This window comes from Suillus fuscotomentosus (genome assembly GCF_016647785.1).
Source record: "Suillus fuscotomentosus strain FC203 chromosome Unknown F5891scaffold_18, whole genome shotgun sequence".
Taxonomy (NCBI): domain Eukaryota; kingdom Fungi; phylum Basidiomycota; class Agaricomycetes; order Boletales; family Suillaceae; genus Suillus; species Suillus fuscotomentosus.
The window spans coordinates 347,110-367,374 of NW_024539530.1; the positions used below are offsets into that span (position 1 = coordinate 347,110).

The 20,265-nt window shown below is 47.2% G+C and overlaps 6 protein-coding genes across 6 annotated transcripts; 2 read left to right on the forward strand and 4 right to left on the reverse strand.

Moving 5' to 3' along the window:
- Window positions 1-2,927: 2,927 nt before the first annotated feature.
- F5891DRAFT_176891 (uncharacterized protein) lies at window positions 2,928-4,525 on the forward strand. Its single transcript, XM_041370800.1, has 4 exons — window positions 2,928-3,041; window positions 3,098-3,115; window positions 3,182-4,416; window positions 4,475-4,525. Exons 1-3 carry the CDS (start codon window positions 3,006-3,008, stop codon window positions 4,385-4,387), a joined length of 1,260 nt encoding a protein of 419 aa, XP_041227748.1. The 5' UTR covers window positions 2,928-3,005; the 3' UTR covers window positions 4,388-4,416; window positions 4,475-4,525.
- Window positions 4,526-6,409: 1,884 nt separating this feature from the next.
- On the reverse strand, window positions 6,410-7,263 carry F5891DRAFT_176962 (uncharacterized protein). Its single transcript, XM_041370801.1, has 2 exons — window positions 6,742-7,263; window positions 6,410-6,625 (listed from the first exon to the last, which is right to left on the reverse strand). Exons 1-2 carry the CDS (start codon window positions 7,037-7,039, stop codon window positions 6,459-6,461), a joined length of 465 nt encoding a protein of 154 aa, XP_041227749.1. The 5' UTR covers window positions 7,040-7,263; the 3' UTR covers window positions 6,410-6,458.
- On the reverse strand, window positions 7,260-7,564 carry F5891DRAFT_949271 (uncharacterized protein; the record flags this gene model as incomplete). The annotated part of the gene is made up of 3 exons (XM_041374861.1): window positions 7,260-7,301; window positions 7,355-7,377; window positions 7,429-7,564. The coding sequence occupies 3 exons, from the start codon at window positions 7,562-7,564 to the stop codon at window positions 7,260-7,262; spliced, it is 201 nt and encodes a 66-aa protein (XP_041227750.1).
- A 4,720-nt stretch (window positions 7,565-12,284) lies between these two features.
- On the forward strand, window positions 12,285-15,341 carry F5891DRAFT_1107266 (WD40 repeat-like protein; the record flags this gene model as incomplete). Its single annotated transcript, XM_041363669.1, has 8 exons — window positions 12,285-12,382; window positions 12,432-12,544; window positions 12,596-12,690; window positions 12,740-12,839; window positions 12,901-13,047; window positions 13,098-13,233; window positions 13,282-15,188; window positions 15,242-15,341. Exons 1-8 carry the CDS (start codon window positions 12,365-12,367, stop codon window positions 15,339-15,341), a joined length of 2,616 nt encoding a protein of 871 aa, XP_041227751.1. The 5' UTR covers window positions 12,285-12,364.
- A 668-nt stretch (window positions 15,342-16,009) lies between these two features.
- F5891DRAFT_1025169 (uncharacterized protein) lies at window positions 16,010-17,320 on the reverse strand (the record flags this gene model as incomplete). The annotated part of the gene is made up of 5 exons (XM_041361357.1): window positions 16,933-17,320; window positions 16,785-16,874; window positions 16,654-16,724; window positions 16,533-16,602; window positions 16,010-16,479 (listed from the first exon to the last, which is right to left on the reverse strand). Coding segments are annotated over exons 1-5 (623 nt in total), but the record flags the coding sequence as incomplete, so codon positions are not given.
- A 418-nt stretch (window positions 17,321-17,738) lies between these two features.
- On the reverse strand, window positions 17,739-20,028 carry F5891DRAFT_949318 (permease for cytosine/purines, uracil, thiamine, allantoin-domain-containing protein; the record flags this gene model as incomplete). The annotated part of the gene is made up of 12 exons (XM_041374865.1): window positions 17,739-17,968; window positions 18,018-18,076; window positions 18,129-18,232; window positions 18,286-18,423; window positions 18,477-18,572; window positions 18,659-18,694; window positions 18,745-18,958; window positions 19,012-19,203; window positions 19,254-19,359; window positions 19,418-19,503; window positions 19,550-19,789; window positions 19,952-20,028. 12 exons carry the CDS (start codon window positions 20,026-20,028, stop codon window positions 17,739-17,741), a joined length of 1,578 nt encoding a protein of 525 aa, XP_041227753.1.
- Between the last annotated feature and the right edge of the window lie 237 nt (window positions 20,029-20,265).

Sequence of the window (20,265 nt, forward strand, 5' to 3'; positions counted from 1 at the left end):
TAACCTGACGGGTCTAGAAGACTAGCTATAAAACACCAAGCCGGACTCGGAATCGACGCGAAGTTGTCGACTGGAGAATTGGCACTTTTCCAACCGAAGGTTGGACGAGGTACCTCAATTGCTGAGCCGATTTCGGGGGACCGTGTCCACATTAATATTCTCAGACTGCTTGTGCAGCTGGTGATTCGAGACAGTGAGTACTGGCTAGTAGCCTAGGGGACACACTGGCATCTAATCATCTCAAATCCCATCCGTTTCATGATATTATGTTTTCGCCTCTCTTTGACAGGTAAATACCCTATCATTCTCCTCAACTACCACACGTAACTTGGGAGTGAAGACTATGCTACATGCTTGTGAGGACAGCTGTTTCGAGTATTACCTGTAAGTGACATCCAGCCACATGTCTCCATTTTGTGTCTCACCCAGGCACCTAGTCCAGTGTGCACCTCAAAATGAGGGCCCCGGCTGCAAATACATCTTCGTCGAGCCAGTTGATATCCGGGCCAGGCATCGTTCCAATTTGCTCGTCCATGCCTACGTAGAATGCATTGAACTATGTGTCCTTCTTGTCCCCTCAATGGGAGTTTCATCCACATTGAGGAGGTATGCATTAATCTGGAACGCCACGACGCAGATGGCTCAATATCATACAGAGAATTTTTGCGCCCTAGCATTCGAAATCGGATTTACCACCTTCACCACCACTGGGTGAACGACCTCCACAATGCATCATCAATTTCCTCAAACGTGTTGACCGCTAGTCAAAAATCGACTTGGGACCAATAAGACGAGATTATTACAGGCCAGTGGCAACGTTCAATTGAGCAATGAAATTGAAATTGGTGAAAAGTAGGTGGTTATGAGAAGGCCTTCCTCCAGAACAATAGCAGGGTATAAACCACTCTCAGAGAAGGATTTCGTGACTTCCGGCGAACGCTTATTTTCCAAGCTGATACACTGGAATGACGATCAGTCCTTCATAGGGTTGTGTCAGCTTTGATGTGCATGGAATCGTTTTGTGCGGTACCGGTAAGCGTCCTGAAAACTTTGACATTCATTTCTAGACCGGACCGCTCGGATTTATGATTTAGCTGAGGAAATGACTCCGTCCTATCGAATGTCTCCTTCGTGCCTTGCCAGCCCACCTCTCCCCTTCTGGCTTGGATTAAAATCACAAAAAAAGGATTTCACTTCAATTATTTCACCCACTTCCAATCGTTCCTGCGGTGATGCCGGGCTCTGACGAAGATCGGGAACTACTCAGCGAAATAGAATTGAGCTAGAACAATACAATTGAATTTGAAACTTTTTAGACAAATTGGACGAACGGTCGACCGTTTACGCTTGATGATTCCAACTTAGGACGCGTTCCTTCGCGTCATCATCAGTGGCACGCGCCCCATGCGCCCATATCTTCAGCGTTATGATAGAGTCTCGACCCCTACCTAGCGTGACCGGGGGAAAATATGAATGCAACCCTAGACGAAACTCCACACACTGGTGCGCACGAGACGCAAGCAGATAATTTGCATTACGATATTGCTGCAAATTTTTGATGAAACCATAAGATGATGCTATGCATCAAAGTTCAGCCAATTTTCTGCGATGAAAGGGACGGTGACTGACCAATCAGAATCAGCAGGCACATTCGGAGGCTCCGCCTGACAGGTTTCCATATGAGAAGAACGGCTTACGATCTGATACACGTGAAGTTTTCTGCTCCAATCGAGCGAAGTGACTCCCACCCAACCCTGAAGAGCAGAGCCTTCTCCTTCGAGAATCGTGATGACATCCCGTACCACAACATAAACAGCCTAAGAGTTCAGCGATCAACGTGGCCACGAGGCGAAAGCTGGAAATAATTTTTAAGGGCATGAATGATGTGACATCCTGCCTCATCTCTCTAATGTTGGTACTGAGTCCTTGAGAATCCACTGATTAGATGCTATCAGAGGGACCGAATGAGATCTGAGAGTAGGAAGCATAGTATACGCTCATATAATTTTCCGCATGATTGGAGTTCTAACAGCGTTCAACTCCTCGTCTCGGGGAGAAGTCACCCCTAAACGAATACCATCAAGCTGTGTCCCTCCCGATTCTTCTCATGCTCCAATGTTCTACATAGATTGGTCGACTGGATTTTCCCGAGCCAAAATGTCGGGCAACAAACGGCACACTACCCTGCAGGAGTTAAAAATGGTCAAGAGTATTGTATTATAAGGATGCACTAACCACATATCAGACTGCAGACCCGCATTCCGGGCGCTTCGTTGCCATGCGAATTCGTAGTGACATACTGTACATGGCACGCTCGGACCGTTGGTCAAACGTTATTGAGAGGGAGCTTGATCGTATAGAATTTTCTAAAATAACCAAGCACTAGCGGACGAGACGATCAGAAGCTCGAGGCCAAAAAAGTTCAAGGCCATCACATTTCGACAACAAAGCAGTGTGGTTAACCCCGATGGATGATGATATAATGCTCACACGAATCGATTGATATATGGATAGTATGTTGTTTCACCACACTCTCGGTGAGATGCAAATCGCTGCTCGCATATGTCCGGTGTCGCTACACACTAGCTAGTAATGGAGACATAAAAGACATTCAAGGACTCAGCAAAAAGCTACCTACCACTGTAGCTTGAGCAGGCAAGGGGTCATGAACTCGGGATCACCCTCAGGCTGGCCCTACGGATAGCCTAGGCTATTGTGTGATGCACTTCAGAAGTCATCCGAGTCCGTCCGTCACGCGATGACAAAACCGAGTACTGGCGAAATAATCAACGACAAGAATTGCACTGTACAGGTTATGCCACTTACACCTGATTCAACGTTCAAACGCCTGTTGAGTCAACGTGTTGCAACGTCAACGAACGTGGCACGCCTGGTTACATAACTTATACTCAGGCTTAAGCACTTCTCCAGCAAAATTTGAAGTTGAAATTGTACAGTATCATCATATACCCTTGTATACCGCCGTGCAACGTTCACACTTTTAAATGATTAGTCCTGATTTATTGAATGATTTGCTAGATGTGAGTTTGATGCTTATCAGTCGCAATGGCGTGATCATTGCTCATCATGATCCCAGTCTCCCATCTTAGAGCCGGTATGGAAAATTCTAATCATACCGTTTGGGTCACTTTAAGACTCAAAAGCTGGTATTTTGATCCAGCTATCCGAGTTGACGCCGACATCGTTCTCTTATCGTCCCACCAGTCATGTTCCGTCCGACAAGGGCTCAACCATTCACACTGTTGTAACGCAGCGAAAGTCACAACTTGCAGCTCTCGACGACCACATCGACCTTCTGAACCGTGCATTGGAAAAATTACAACATATCCAAGCTAGATTGAAGGAGAAACGGGCCATTGTGCAAGAGTCGCTGGAATTTCACCAAGCCCTGGCATCTCCAGCATGCTGTTTGTTACCATCAGAGCTTCTTGGAGAGATATTTCTTCGATGTCTTCCCCAGACAAATTATGTTGCACCTTCATTGGATGAATGCCCAATGGTCTTGACAAGGGTCTGCCGTCACTGGCGAGCAGTTACCCTGTCCACTCCTCGATTATGGGCGTCCTTAAGCATATCCTTGCTCAGGGCAGACACAACTGATGGTGACGAGTACAAGCGCTGGTTAGAAAAAGCCAGCAGTGTTCCGCTGTCCATTCGTGTGGTGCATGACATGGATCTCTCAGATAGGAAAAAGCCTCTTTCCATACAATGGCTCCGACCTTTCCTGGGCCGATGTTCTGACCTTTGGTGGCATGGGCCTCCCGTCCAAGGTTTATTGGATAACTCTGTTCAGTCCCTGTCACGCTTTCAGGTCACCTTCCAGAAAGGAAATTTCTTGGTCTCCATACCCAGCCCAATGCCGCGACTCCGTTCTGCGGTCTTGCAATCCCTGACTTACGATCTACACTCTTTGCATTCCATTGACTTGCCTTGGCACCAGCTTTTGGAACTGAAGATACAGTTCGCACTGGTTAGCAGTGCTACTTTTCTGCAGGTCATCGGCCTCTGCACGCAAGTTCAACGGGTCAGCGTTTCCTCCATATGTGCGGATGCATTGCCACAGACGGGCCTGCAATCGTTCCCTTTGATAGGCACGGTGAACCACAGCATCCATCAACTTGAGGTCAATGTTGTCCGCGCCGGCTTGGGTAGCCTTTTCGAAGTTCTGACCCTACCAGCATTAGAGGAGCTGGTCATCCGCTTCTGTTCGCCGGATAGATATCCTTGGCCACACAGGCAATTTTCGGCATTCGTTACTCGGTCCAGATGCCCACTCAAGTGGCTCACCATACACCGCAACAAGGGCGCCGAGTCACACCTCACAGAATACATTAAGATGTTGCCGGGTTTGAAGATAGTGATGTGATCAAGTGATAAGTAATGGACTTTAGTTCTGTATGTGTCCACCTCCTGCGATATCGAGTTTTACTTACTGCTTCTCATTCCTCTCCAGGAAATATAAAATTATAATTCCAGCATCGCCTGTTCTGTTTGACTGGACTGTATCGGCCTTCTTTTGATCTTATCGATTCATCATCTCCGAGCCTGACTGTAAATGTTGTTTGTTGTACAGCAGCGCGTGACTTATGCATCACGCAGTCTTACCACAGAAGACCAACATCCTGGCGCTCGTGTAGTTTTGGCGATCGCCGTCGCCTTCGACGCAATCACATCAAGAACCAAGTGATGCAAGAATAGATCAGTCTCACTAGAAGTCTTACGTGCCGATTGCAAATTCACGCCTGTTCCATTGTTGTCCAATGACATGTTCGTGATGTCGGCTGTCGTCTTGTTCAGGATGGGAGATGGGAATTGTATTATCCCAGTATCATGTCCCACCAGCTATGCAAGCCTACCTTCGAGCATAACATTTATTTATCTTCCCCGCATTGTCCAGATACAATGTACTGAACAAAGGGATACCCATGTATAGCTCCAGTATCAGAGTCATCGTCGGGGTCAGAGGAATGTGCCGGTTTCTCGTAAGTTTTATCCGAGCTTTCACCGCGAGCCGCATTCCTGTCACTTCATCCCCTCAGGTGGTTTACAAAAGAATTGTCTAGTTAAGTGAGCACTCGAGAATCATCCATGCAGAAGGTTTGAACCATATGGCACGCCCACTGACGCACTGTATGAAACACGTAAGCATGTATAGCTTTCCTCTCGCATACCCCGCCGGAACACCCATATGCGCACACGCCCTATGCATATTCGGCATTGGTAGAACTCTATGCAAGGTCGCGACGATTACTTAGACATCCCAAGTGTGTTTCTCTCGTGTGGGAATTGCTTCTCGTGGTGCCATTTCGGGTGCAAGTGCTCTCTATTACGACAACGGAATTAATCTGCGCTCTGCACGGCGTCACGCTGTGCGCCTGTCCGTCGATGATGCTTCTGTTTGGTCAATGCACACATCCCGACATTACCTTCGAGGCTGTACGGACTCGCAAATTTCGGCAGTATTAGCAACCAAAATTGCGCACACCTGGGCGTTCGTTTGACAGGACAAATCTGGGGTAACTTACAGGCGTGTCGTCCCCACGATCAGAAAAGTGCAACAGTCGTTCGATTGTTCAATGAGCTGACGAGGTACTTACTATATGTGGTGCCTGAGTGAAAATCGTTCATCGTCCCCGCTGCCGCTGATTAAGCTAGAGTCGCAGATCTGAGTTTATATCATCACATGGAGACAGTAAGTACCTGTACCAGGTGCCATGGAGGTACCATGGTGAACGACACCATGGTACCAACAGATGAGCTCTGTCAAGAAATGAAAGCCCCTTGTGACCGTCATCCTCGTTCTCCGATGGTCTCCGATCCATCATGTTTTTGATGGCAGCAGGCCTTACAATATCCTCACACCGGGACAAGACTGTGCCAGTGATCCTGGCGCATCATGCCCAATCAGGACTTATCATGATTTCATTTCCCAAGGCAATGAGGCTTCCGATAACGTTTTTTTCCTCCTAGTCACATCTGGGACAGGCCAAGACTATTACTGGTGTCTCCTGGGCTTTAGGACCCCATGTTCGGGGATAACGATTTGAGGATGTGCGTGTTCGGACCCTACGGCTGAGTTTTAGCGCTACCAAGAATATTCGGCTACCCTTTCGAGCGTTCGTCTCTTTATATGGGAGGTTTACCAAGTCATGCGCACCCGATCACATCGAGGCGCTGGGCAGGATGGGGATGATGCTGTTATCGCAGGTACGCATCCTGTGCATATTACTATGCTCTGGCGAATAAATGGGAATATAGCCTGACCGCGTGGGTCCACTGCTAGATGTCAATTCGCGCAGTGACATTGATTCTGATAGACTTCGTCTGCCTCGCTGTCTGTACTCGAAACTTTGCAATAGCGTCGGCAATTGTAGATCGTTGGCCTGCGAATGAGGGTGCTTCCGCTTCAGAAATTCGCTTGTGTTCGCGCACCCCTATTATTTCTTCTGTAACCCGTTAGCGTTCATGAGATCTCGTGGTCGGACATGCATAACACGTGTGATCAGATTTACAGCATGACTAACATAATGTGTTTCGGGACGGGTCCATCCTCCGCGGTGTAGTATGGTAGTCACCAGGGACAGGAAGGCTCTGTTACGCGGCACTAGTGATAATGCGCCACATGGATTAACAATGAAAACGGGTCTGATCATGGCTTGGCACAACTGAGATACTGTTTCAATACTCTCAGAAATATGATGCGACTCACCTAGTACACACTTTGCCCCTGGTGACGGAGAGTCGGAGACCGTGCACTTTCTGCAACCAGGAACACACAAATTGGGGATGTAGTGGAGGGACGACATCGTCTATTAGGTCTACCTGTAGTTGTGCTTCCCAAAAAAATTGCGGTGGATATTAGAATAGACATGTATAGTAAGTGTTTTGTGCCAGAAGATTTAACGAAATAAGTAAATATACCACAAAAGGGGGTGAACGTGACCATAACGAAGCGGAAGTTCGGAACCAGCCAAAGAAAATGCAAAGAGTAAGTATCGTAAAAATGCATGTCATTCATGAATGACCCTCCACATCCCTCATCGAAGGCAATGTGACCACGCGTGTCTCTCCTATACCTGGGAGATATATAACCTTCACTTGCGACGTTGAGGGTGGCATGACGCAGTCCTGAGATTGGGTTGGGCGTCTGTGGGTACCAGATGACCACGAGCGGTAACGTGATAGAATCACGGTGTCAAGGTTTGGCTTATGGCAGTGTTCATAAAACCATAGATTGGTTACCGGCGGGCGATGTAGCGCCAATAAAGACCATTTGGTGGCTGAAAAAGGTGAGATTATTACAGGAGACGACAATGCAACACTGGTAGCGAACCTGGGTAAACTGGGTTGAGTCATCTAAAAGGGACATATGAGGATTGCTAGACACAAAGAAGAGTGGCAACTTACGAGCTCTAATGCATTCCCAAATATCCACGCCGCGACCTTTAGGATCCCATATTCCGCACTGAGAATACAAGCTCCAGTGCACATTGATCTCCCATATCCTTGTGGCATTTCCGATGTATGGAGTTGCGCCAGGCATACTGTTAGGATGAGGTGACTGAATGATGATGGCGGCTAGGAGTTGTAGATAATGGGCTGGAACGGACGGCTCTATGTATTGAGAGAAGAGAGGAGAGATTCTTTGAACGATGCCAGGGTAGGGTCGGATCGTCAAATGGTTAGGACTGTTAGGGAGAGCAAGGAGAACATTTATATAGCTGACGGGAAGAAAGGCAATATATTATTGTGACGACCAAAGTAGTGACATCAACGCACATATAAAGAAAATTACGTTAGTGTGACAGCATCGGTTAATAAAGACATTATGTACGAAATTCTCGACTTTCTATATTTGCACATAATCATCTTACTAGCCTGTATGCGCACCGATCGCTTCCCGACATAGCATATGTGACCCACGATACTGGTATTCGACGTCACTCAAGGAATGAATCGACAGTGACTACAAAGTGAATAAAATATAGTAAAACATAAAATATAAAATATACCAAGAAAGTGACCACCAATCCCAACTAAATGCGTTCGATTGTAACGTGTTCGATTTCTAGAACAACTTCACGATATCCAATGACGCTAAGATTTCAAAGCTCGGATTTGAATCACTCAACGTGACGACACTGGCATGGCTGCCGAGCTGATGGCCTGATGGCAAGTGTTCTATCTTTTTCTTCCGCAATCTCACCTACTTCGGTGTATGACGCATACATTCCACTAGCAAAAAATATCGTAAGGGTCTACCCTTTGTTCAACCTCTCAGTCCATTGCGGAGATAAGGTAAATGAACAACACGATTGATGGGGTCATCCGAGTCGGCGACATTCCCTGAATTGCCGGCGGTTCCACGTCTACGGAATCAAAGCGTGAAACAATCGCGAAGAATGCGCAAAGCATACATCAAACAACCGGTACCGTCAGCGGACAAATCGTGAAGAAAGCGCAAAGCAAATTTCGGTTAATATCAAACAACCGGTACCGTCATTAGAAAAAAACGTGAATCCATGTGAGTCGCAGAGGCTAACGATGCCTTCGAGAACCCTTTGTGAGAAAAATGACGAAAGTTGTGAAGGAAAATGGCACATGCTACTGTCATGTTCATGACAAATCCCGACGCTGTCACTGATCCGGGGAACATTCCGACTATCTGTCCTTAAGTCGGATCTTGACTGGTTGAGATTGGGAAATTAGGGACAAACCAACGTATCTTCAATAAGCAGCAGCGTGTTTTACAACCGAGCTAGTAGAGCGAACTTACTAGATTGGTGAGAAGAGCTTTGGCGACACCTCAGCGAATCGGGTTGTGAGCGCGCGAAAGCAGATTACCGGGTCCCCACGATCCCTCTTCGCTCGCATGGCGTACCTCATCTAAGCTATCAACTCAGCAGACACGAAGCACATTAAGAAGACGCTATCGTCCCTGACCCCAGTAATCTGTGAATCCTGCCCGGAGGTTGTGGACTGATTGTGTCCTTGCGGTAAGTGGGGTAAGGGAAACCGTATCTGGCTGCGGTGTGCATGTACCGGATCCGTAGCAACCAGGAACAATACCATCACCTGCTTTGCTATCTGATATCTCAGTCTTCGAGATACGACTGATAACGGATTCTGTCAACATGAGGACGGGAAGGTAATACTACCAGTCCTCTTGCGACAGGCTTGGGCTATCACCCACCAGAAAGCGTGGGGTAAGATCTGATGCCTACAAGAGCGCCAATATCAGTACCCCAGTTCCTGAGTGACGCGATTCCGCTCTAGGAGTCCGTGTTGCAAAGTCCTTTGGGAACGGCTCATGACCGGGTGACCGGTGGCTGCAAATCGCCAAGAAGCAACTGTAAGTTACGATTGATTAATATTGCACATGCATCAGGTATTCTATGCAGCAACCTAACACTGTCACGGCAGGATGGGAAACGGCATCATCCGAGTCGGTCCCATTATTCGTAGTCCGGACTATCATAGTTGGGACTTGCTGTGCACCCCAAATTTTTATACCATTAAACTTCAGTAGACATTAGATGAGATTTTTTTTATCAAGTCGTTGACGACATACCCCGCACAAAGATGAGATGAGTGCAGCGAATAAAAATACGGACTAGCTTCGATAGCTTCTCGCATGGGCAACATGATGGGTGAAATCATATAGTAAGGTCCAACTTGAACAGCGTCAACTTGAAACGGCCCTCCGGAACCTTGTATTGATCCCGTCGAACAGGTAATTTAAATTGGTGTCTGTCAAAACTGCGTGCTATAACTAGTCGCAATGGACAAGTAGCCGAGCTAGGCCAGTAAATGCTGGTGTTGGGAACATATAGAGCGGCGAATAGTATGTTTCAACTTACTAAGTTTAGGTGTTACAAGGGAAGTCACACGATGTCACGGTCTGGCAACAACTCATGCACCGCGCATGTCTTTGCCACAAACGTTAACTTTGGTTTACACTTCGTCCGTGGGCTGTGACACCCGGCGCTCGATCTACACCCAACTGCCCAAATTCTGAAATAACGTCATCGACTGCGAAGCTCCATCATATCGGTTTAATTTTGGGATGCTCAGTCGACGGATGGTAAGTGGCGAGCAGAAGTCACTTGTAATTAACAACCCTGAACTTTGTTTCTCGCAAAGGCTTTTGGCTGGGGTAGCCTCATTCTGGCTGCCGGAGGAAGTTTTCTTTATGTAAAAACATCGCTCAGAGATCGCAGAAGGCGACAACCTTCTTCAAACGAACGTAGTCCTTGACCCGGAATGATGCGGACTACCGTTCCTCGTGAGTTCGTTCCCCGCTGCCATGTCATGTTTTGATTCCTTTTTTTCGTTTGAGCCATGGCGCAGACAATTTTCATGCAGTCTTTGAAATGTGGCATGCTCCCTTCGTTATCTTGGAGCACAAAGAACCTATGATGCAATAGCGTAATTTTGGCAAATCGCGTACGCTACCGAACTTTCACTGCTCCACTCATTCACTGGTTAATTACCGCCGTGCTGCGGTGGTATCCGTCTGATAGACAATTACAGTGTTCATGCTCGCAAATGAACTTTGTGTACACTGAAATTTAGATTCGTCCAGATTCCGATATGGGGTGCCTTCCAAGATTCTGTTCTAGTCTGCAGTACGTATACTTGTTATGCGTCTGTTGTGAGGGTAGCGTGGCCCGGGAGCGTGGCCAGACCATCATGATATTGCAAAATCCATTACTCAGTTTAAAGTTAGAGCCCATTATTCGCAACTTCGTGATCCGATGCCACAGGCCAAAACCCGCTACTTGAGGCTTGAAGGAGCCAAATATTGTCACGGCGAACATCTATATTACTAAAATAATTTCTAGGTCTCGATCTTTCGAGGTACATTTGTCGTAGGTGGCGTTGCACTATTTTTGCCAATTCCCACTGACATCATAGAACGAAAATTCCGCACCACAGGGAGTGCTATACCCACCCGCGTATCTTTTATCCCAAATGTCGACTTGCTTCTGAACGTCATATCTCTCGTCAACAGAAGCATGGAGGTATACTAGTAGGTACCAACAGCGATGGTCACACTGCTTTCTCGCAAGTGTCTTCTCGACCTGACATATTCGGCGAAAGACCAATGTATACGCCCAAGCGTCCGAGGGGGGCGGCAATGGACGAACCTGCGATTTCACCAGTGGGCTAGCATGAGCAACGAGAAAGACACCTAACGCTGGAGGGCAAAGGTTGCGAGAAAGACTTTGGCACGATATAATGCTACAGTCAACACTGACAATGTTCCTTCGAAATCCAAGTCATTCCTCGGGTTTCTACTTTACGGCACTCTGGGTGTTAATGTTCATTTTCAACCTAAATATATTTACTGATACTTGATGTCCCTTCCATTAGTCATGTTCTTGAGGTCAAACTTGAACCAGTCACGATCAAACATGGCTAAGAATTCTTACAGCGGACATGATTCCCTAGAGTGTACTCAACACTTTTCAACCATACAACAGTATTTGTTCCGTGTCTTTGCACTGAAATACATCTATGGCAACAAACAAATAAAACAAGTCCAACAAACTTACAATCAAAATCTCTCTGAATCAGAACAATGTGAGCTGGACGACCTCGACAAGCCTCTCGAGTTCCCGAATTCACATGTGCCTGCTGGGAGAAGATGAGGTACCTTTCAAGACATCAGTCAGGGTGGCTCGTTCTCCTCTTGCTGCCGTCAATAACGTCGCGCATAGGTACGTTCCGTTTTTGCTCGTCTCGTTAAGGACAACAAACTCGGAGCCATCACCAATGGAGTGATTCTGGAGGCTGTTCTTGAATTCCTGTCGACGAGCTTCGTCACATTTGATAGCGAGCTTTCGTAGAACTCTTCGCGTCAAGCCAGCTTCTTTGAGATTGCGAGAGAGTGCAGGACTCGTGATGAAATCGTACTCAAATGCAAGCCATGTGCATATTTGATCGAGGTACAAGTCCGACTTCTCTGCAAAAAGGGCTTGAATGACTTTCAAGAGGCCCGTGTGATGCGTCTAATGAGTGCTGAGGGAGGTTTCTCGACAGTGCCGTGTTCTTCGAATATCAGTTGCAAGTGAAAATAGCTTCTCCACGAGCTTCATGGATATTTTCCTGCTCTTGTCCGTGGTCGATTGATCGCACAGATAAAATGCGCATCCTTTCAGGTCTTGCTGATCTGCCGGTTGATCATGGTTGTGAAACTGACAGTACAGATGAGATTTCTAGTTGGCGTTCAAGTTGAAGGGCATGACTTCCTTTTCGGTCGGACCCACAAATTTTGGCTTGTGTCATTACTTCCTCAAACTGCCTTTTGCTTTAAGCCTGCTCGTCGTTCTGGGCACTCATGAAGGCAAATTACAAGGTAAAACGTTGTACCAATTAGCAGAAACAGAAGTTCATCATTTGTTTAGTTCTCCAACATCTGTGGGACAGTTTACCAGCAGGGGAACATTATTTTTACTCCCGATGGCAACACACTGCTGAGTCCTGTCGGGAATCGAGTATCAGTATTTGATTTGGTGAAGTAAGTGCATCATGTAGTATATGAGAGATGCTGAAGGATGACACTCTTAAGCAATAAATCCCGAACTCTGCCAGTCGAGAATCGTAAAAATATTGCTGCAATTGCCCTCAGCCCAGATGGGAACGTTCTGGTATCTGTCGATGAAGGTTCGTTGGGGTGCTCTCAGATCTTGCGAATACTGAACAACTCGCATAGATGGCAGAGCGTTGCTAGTAAATTTCAAAAGAGGCGTGGTATTGCATCATTTCAACTTCCAAAAACCGGTTCAGGATATACAATTTTCACATGATGGAAAGTGAGCTCTGCATTTTTTTTTTCGTGCGATCGATGGTTCTCATCTTCTGATCACCCCTTAGGTTCATCGCAGTGACCCATGATTCCCATGTGCAAGTTTGGCGCACGCCAAATCACCTAGTCCGAGAGTTCGCACCATTCGTACTCCACCGCACATACACGGGGCATCATGCCAACGTATCTAGTATTCGATGGTCACCGGATTCAACGTGAGCGCATTTAGTTTATTGTTGTTGACCACTAAGCTCAGTGAGACCAGCTGCTTCATAACGACATCGCGCGACATGACTGCCCGATTATTCACCCTTGACCCCTTGGAAGGGTTTCGACCAAAAACGTTTGCTGGTCATAAGGACGCCGTGGTTGGAGCATACTTCTCTGCCGATGGCAAATTTGTAAGTGAAATCAGTCTTTCATCTTTCCTTTGACTTACGTATGCTCAGATATACACTGTCAGCCGTGATGGTGCTGTTTTCACATGGACAGCCAAAGACGAGCCAGACGACGCTGAGGTGCCACAGCTTGTTTCTTCAGCTCTCGCACATTCAATTCCTCGGACAAGGTGGGGTGTACATGACCGCCACTATTTTAATCTCCCACACACGAAAGTTGTCTGTACCACCTTCCACCCACCTTCCAACCTCCTAGTCGTTGGATTTTCCAGTGGAGTGTTTGGGCTTTGGGAGCTTCCGTCATTCACAAATATCCACACTCTGAGCATCTCGCAGGAGAAGATATCATCTGTTGCAATATCTTCAACCGGAGAGTGGCTTGCCTTTGGCGCACGTAGGCTTGGTCAGCTCCTTGTCTGGGAATGGCAATCAGAGTCCTATATCCTCAAACAACAGGGACACTATTTTGATATGAACACGCTAGCTTACGCTCCAGATGGGCAGACCATTGCCACAGGGGGTGACGATGGCAAGCTCAAGGTCTGGTCCGTACAAAATGGCTTCTGCTTCGTAACCTTCTCAGAGCACACTGCACCCATAATGGGCATCACTTTCGCGAAGCACGGCTCTGTTCTCTTCTCCGCATCTCTTGATGGTACCGTTCGTGCATTCGACCTAGTTCGGTACCGCAATTTCCGAACTTTTACCTCCCCTTCTCCTGTTCAGTTCTCTTCCATAGCAGTCGACCCATCAGGAGAAGTTGTTGCTGCAGGCTCAACAGACACATTCGAAGTCTTTATGTGGTCGGTCCAAACCGGGAAGCTCCTCGACATCCTCGCCGGCCATGAAGCACCCGTATCTACGCTTGCCTTCTCACCAACGGGTGCCAATCAACTAGCGAGTGGTTCTTGGGATCGCACTATTCGCATTTGGAGCATTTTTGGCAGATCACGCGCTGTGGAACCTCTTACGCTCTCCTCCGATGTTCTCTCGATTGCATTTCGACCGGATGGCGTGGAGCTAGGAGCGTCTACGCTTGATGGCCAGATCACATTCTTTGATGTGCGATCAGGAAAGCAGTCAAATGTCATTGATGGCCGCAAAGATGTTTCTGGAGGACGAAAAGCAGACGATCGAGTCGCGGCTGCCAATAGTTCTTCCACGAAGGCGTTTACGAGCCTTGCATATACTGCAGATGGGTCGTGTGTGCTTGCCGGTGGAAATAGCAAGTACGTTTGTCTATATGACGTACGTGAAGGAGAGGGAGTGCTCGTGAAGAAGTTCCAGATTTCAGAAAACCTCTCGCTAGATGGCACTCAGGAGTTTCTAGATAGTCGCAAGGTTAACGACGCGGGTATCAACATCGATCTTATTGATGACCGCGGCAATGCCAGCGACCTAGAAGATAGGATGGATACGACTCTACCAGGTGCATCGAGAGGAGCAGGCGACATGTCCGTACGAAGGTACCGGCAAGAAGCACGCACTAAATGCGTGCGCTTCTCCCCAACAGGGCGTGCTTGGGCAGCTGCAAGCACCGAAGGCCTCCTGATCTACTCTCTAGACGACACTGTTATGTTTGACCCTTTCGACCTCACAATAGATCTCACTCCGCAAGCCATACTCAACATCCTTGCGGAGGGCGAGTACCTGAAGGCGCTTGTTCTTGCATTCCGCTTGAATGAAAAACCCATTATACAACAAGTTTACGAGCGCATTCCACGCAGTGATATACGCCTTGTTGCACGTCAGATGCCTAATATTTATATCCCTGCACTCCTTCGATTCACGTCAGAGCATCTGGAGAAGAGTCCTCATCTCGAATTCGACCTCATTTGGGTGCAGGCTGTGATTACGGCACATGGTCGCTTCCTGAGGGATCACAGCGGTGAATATGCACCTGTATTGCGGGCGGCCCAGAAGGCATTAGGTGACGTAGAGGGGTCAATATCAAGGCTGTGCGTCTCTACCTGCATCCATAGTCGTTTGCGTCTCATTGATTGTTGTCCAGATGTGACGAAAATACGTCAACGTTGCAGTACCTCATTGACCAGTCGGTGGTCAAACATGGACTAGATACTGACATGTCATCAAACGCTTTGAATGATTGACTACCCAGTGAGTTATGACTTTTAAACATTAGGCTTGTCGTCTTACTAACGGTAGTACCCAGCAATAGGTGTCGTATAGAAACATGTTACATATCAAATAAAAGTAGATTAGACAGGTACAAATTAATGGACTTTCATCGTACAAGGGGGACCAGTGAAACATTCCTCATTCCCATGACATCCTGACTACTTCTTGACAGGTATTTCTAAGCGACGGTAACAGTGCTGAGAATGCAATTTCTGGAAAGTAGTCATAACACTCACTGTCACTGTGCCTCTGATCCACACCCCGATAGCCCCAATAATACGCAAGCCCTGTTCCAGCAATGAGAGCTGCGGTCATGATGAACTGCGTGATCCAAATGATGAGCGGTCGCAGTCAGTACTGATTTACTGAGCGCACAAATCTGTTCCTTGGCGGCTGATTATGCCAGTATTTCTGGGACATATCTCCCTGCTGGCGGAAATTAGGGGTCGGATGCATCTTGGAACTGTTTCTTTGCTGAGATGGTGGTTGTTGTTGTCGAAAGAAATCATAGGAGAAGATGACTTGAGTATGATGTCACCTGGTTGGTGATATTTACGTCGCGAGGCGCAGGTAATATCTATCTACTCCCATTGCGGTCGATTATAGCACTTACTTTCAGGCTCTGCGGGAATCGTATTATGTAAATGGCCATCGAGCTTTCCATTCTGATCAAGGTTTCATTTTGTGCTGCCCATGTCTATATTTCTTACGCAGCTCGAGTCTGGCACTACTGAAGGAGTTTCATTAATCGGGTTTTTTACAGAACGATTGCTACGCCTAGCACTTCCATGTTCCATCACTTGCCTTGAATGTCTGTTGACTGATGCGGGTAATTCTAATTTGTGTAACGCCTCACATTCACAGAGGCTACATTTGCGGACCATGCCCAACCATATGCGTGCTATGTGCTGCGGCGGACAGCAATGTATACTTGTATGAACAACATAAAAAACAGCGGGCTGCAGCCTAATCTCCGTGACAATTGCAACAAGCACATAGAAACATACTGGCAAACCAGCTAGAGGAAATCCTTCAGGTACATGCTCATTTATCCTGGATCATCCACAACTGCCTTTTGATGAGTGGCTCCTGCTGGTCCTCAATGGTGACCTGCAACGAAAATCAGGAACAATGCGGTACCTCGGTCAATGGGCTAGCATCACCGATCCATTATCTTCAAGTTTCAAAGTATAGACGCTTTGATCGTCCTTGGAGTCATGGGGGATTTGGAATCTGCACCTCATCGTCAGTTGATAGGCATGGTCTGAATCGCATAATACGCACGCGACATTGTCGCCTACGAAGACCAATTTCCACCAGTGCTCAGTCTCGCTCATGATGACTTGCTTGTCCGACTGCAAATTTGTTGCAAAGAGGTGAGATTGGCATCGGAACCGCTTCTTGCAGACACTGACGTTCCATGACAAGCAATCTCCAGTATCCTTGTTCTGGACCGACCACAGACGCGTGTCTGTTTCTTTGACATACGTATATCTCGAGGTCCACTATTGATATCACTCATCAGCGCCAGGGTCGGAACTTCATCTCTGGTTATCTACTGACCCTCTGATTGTCAGTCTGATTGAAGGCCTGGCCTTCGACCTTCGTGTGCACACCGTCTCTGTGCGTCCCCAACACGAAATCAGGGTCACGCACATTTACAAGGACACCGTTGATAGACATGATAATTGAAATTTGTTGTTGGGGAGGCAAGAAAGAGAATACGAGAAGCGAGTTGGTCTTCATAACATCATTTATATGCGCCCTCAGGGTACAGACTCGGCGACGGCATTCTGCCATCACAGGTACCACATACGCTTCTGAATCGCGTAAGCCGCAGCCTGAGCTCAACGCTGATACTGTAATTGCAACTCGCCGCCTCGTGACTCGCATCAAACATCATGGCCACTACTCTGAACTTTCAAGGGACTATCATCATTCCTCGTTTTCGCCTGTCAAGAATGTTTGTCACTGATGTATTTACCTCATCCTGTCACTTTCACTTCCATTGCGGAAGGAGTCGAACATCATTTCTCGATTAAGAGCATGTTTCTCAGCAGTAGGCTACATACCCTGCCCTGGCACTTCCAAATGGCTTTATAAACATTCCTCAATTTCGCTCGCGGGGAATGTTTGTCGATCTCAGGGCAGGATCATTACTCGACTTCTCAGCGCTCAGCATTGACTATACATAGCGCTTCTATTGCAAAAGAAGTTTCGAAATTTACAAAGCATTCGTCTAAATCTTACTGGCGGGGAATATCTAGCACATTGTCAGGACTTTCGAAAGATCAGTTGATTTCCCGTATCAATGTCCATGTTCCATCACTTGCCTTGAATGTTTATTGACTGTCCGAAGTCAGTTAAATCTATACGGTAGATTCCTTCTCTGTGGAGCCGTCCTTTGATTTTGTATCCTCGCTGCAGTTCGCCATCTTTTCCTCATACCCAGATACATCTATTTCCTCAAATGTGTCAGCAGCTCCAGGAACCGGAAACATCCTGCTCAATATATAGAACACGATACTTGAAATGCCAAATCCTGTGAAGAACGACAAGTCGAATATGTGAGTCGCAGCAGCTGGTACGGGTATTCCAACTGTGGAACTATGAGTACTGCAAGCAAAATACAGACTAAAGGGACGTACTATCCCCAGCGAACCCCACAATATTGATGGCGATGCCTGCCACGTATGCTGCGTACGCTCTTTAAACTCAAGTGAGCAATGAAGAGCCAAAATTTCCAGTCTTTCACAGACCTGGGGTTGAAACCATAATTGTACCAATACCAACTTCCTTTGCGGGTGACGTAGAGGTCGGCGACGTTATAATGGCCCTTGCGCACAAACCAGTATTCAGCGGCCTAGAGGCATATCAAGTCTGGAATAAAATACGATACAGATCCAGGTGGCTCACCATAACTCCCGCGATCGCGCTCAGGAAGACCGTGTACGCAGACATATAGGAAGAAAAACGACTGCTGCTCGCTACCAGATTCCAGGGACACATGACAAGTCCGACAATAGCTGAAATATACCCACCGCGTCTGACATTCTGCGATGAAAATAAGTACTTCCTGAAATCAATGCATGAAGTAAAGGATTTACGATGAAACGTGGACATAGCGCCGTCAGATCACAACCCGCACTGACTGTGTTAGCGCTAATGTTCCCTCTGAAAATGGGCGGGGTACAAAGTGTGAGCTATGACAGCGACTCGTGCGTCCATTACATACCCTATCTGAGATCAATCAGTATTAGATCTTCAGGAAAGTCGATATAATGCCTACCTGGGCTATAATGAGAGAGAAGGCGATGAACCAGACCTAATGACCTTCTCGTCAGTGCAAAACAACCTTGCATTGTACATACTCACACCAAATCGAGTGGCAGGGGATGGGTTGTCGTCCAAGAACATTCCTAGCAAATCCACGGGTGACCAGATTACTTCCCCGTAGATTGTTTGTGACGATGAGCTGACGATCACACCAAAGAGACAGACTAAACCATAAGAGAGGGGGATGCACCAGAGTTGGGAAATGATTGGTGTGGATGGAGTCTTCGCCCGTGACCCAAAATCCGGCGCGTTCCTGCAAATATGGCAAGATTATTGAGATAATACATGAAAGCACAGCAGACATACGTCGTCAATGTTATGAGGTTACTGATGCATATACCAATATTGCTGATCATGGCCCATGCCAGTTCTGAGCCATGGATGGTTGCCGGCTGTTTGACGATCGGTCCAACACCTTTTGCCTTGACGATGCACCAAATCATAAAGATGACACAGGCAATGGGTGAGACAATCGTCTTGAACGTGAAGAAATGACGACTGTTGCGAGCTCATCAGTAATCCGTCCGAATGAACTTCTCTAAACGTACATTGTGTGCACTGGAGGCCATATGAAGGGCAAAGATATAACCCAAAAAATGAGGAAGCACATGAAATCCCTGGTATTAGTGCCAGAGGACAAGGGCATGGAATTTGCTTCGTCGTATAAGGTATCAGATCAGATCACGAAGGACCAACTCATCAATAAACTCACGGATATTATTGACACTTGGCCAGATTGTACGGAGCATCACTAGGACGCATGAACCGCCGATACTCGATTGCACTCCGTACCAGATACTGCAATGAAGTGAGCACAGCACGGCGCAAAAGACATCGTACCTACCATGCCATCGTCGCTCTATTGAATACACACCACAAACTTCCAAATATTCCGAAGCTGGCACGGTTGACGACAGGGAAGGTAACATGAAATACAGCACCCGGTCGGCCCAACAGGACGACAAACGGCGTCATCACACCATAGCCAATCCAGACAGTCAGCCAGGCTTGCCACCACGACATGCCCATGACGATCATGCTAGAGGTTATCATCCAACTATCGAGTGACCTGTATGAGTTTATACTACAAGCTGAAGATTTGCAACTAACCTTCCGACATTGATCTGCGAGTAGAGCTTCATAAGGGTTCTGTCATTGTGACGATTCACTACTCACTGACGTGCTCGCCCAGCTGGCCGACAAGCGTGTTAGTTGTGCAGTCAATCCAACAAATTTCAGCCCTCACAAAGCGACATAACTGAATGCAGTCCACGTTCTTTCCTCTATCGGAACTGGCAGTAGATCATCGCTCTGAGGACCCATACAGTAAGCTTAAACTGCTGAACCCAGTAATCAGCACTTGAAACTCACCGAAACAAATTGCAGGTCGGAGGGAGCACGCTCTTCTCGAGTATGGGAAACCTCGAGCGCTTTGACCAATTGTCTTGCAAAGTCCATCAGTTGCGATAAGTCGTAGACTCTGGGCACATTGAAAAGTGCAAAGTACACGTATTTAACACAATCCTCTTATCTTTCCTGAAGTGTCAAACTGCATGAATG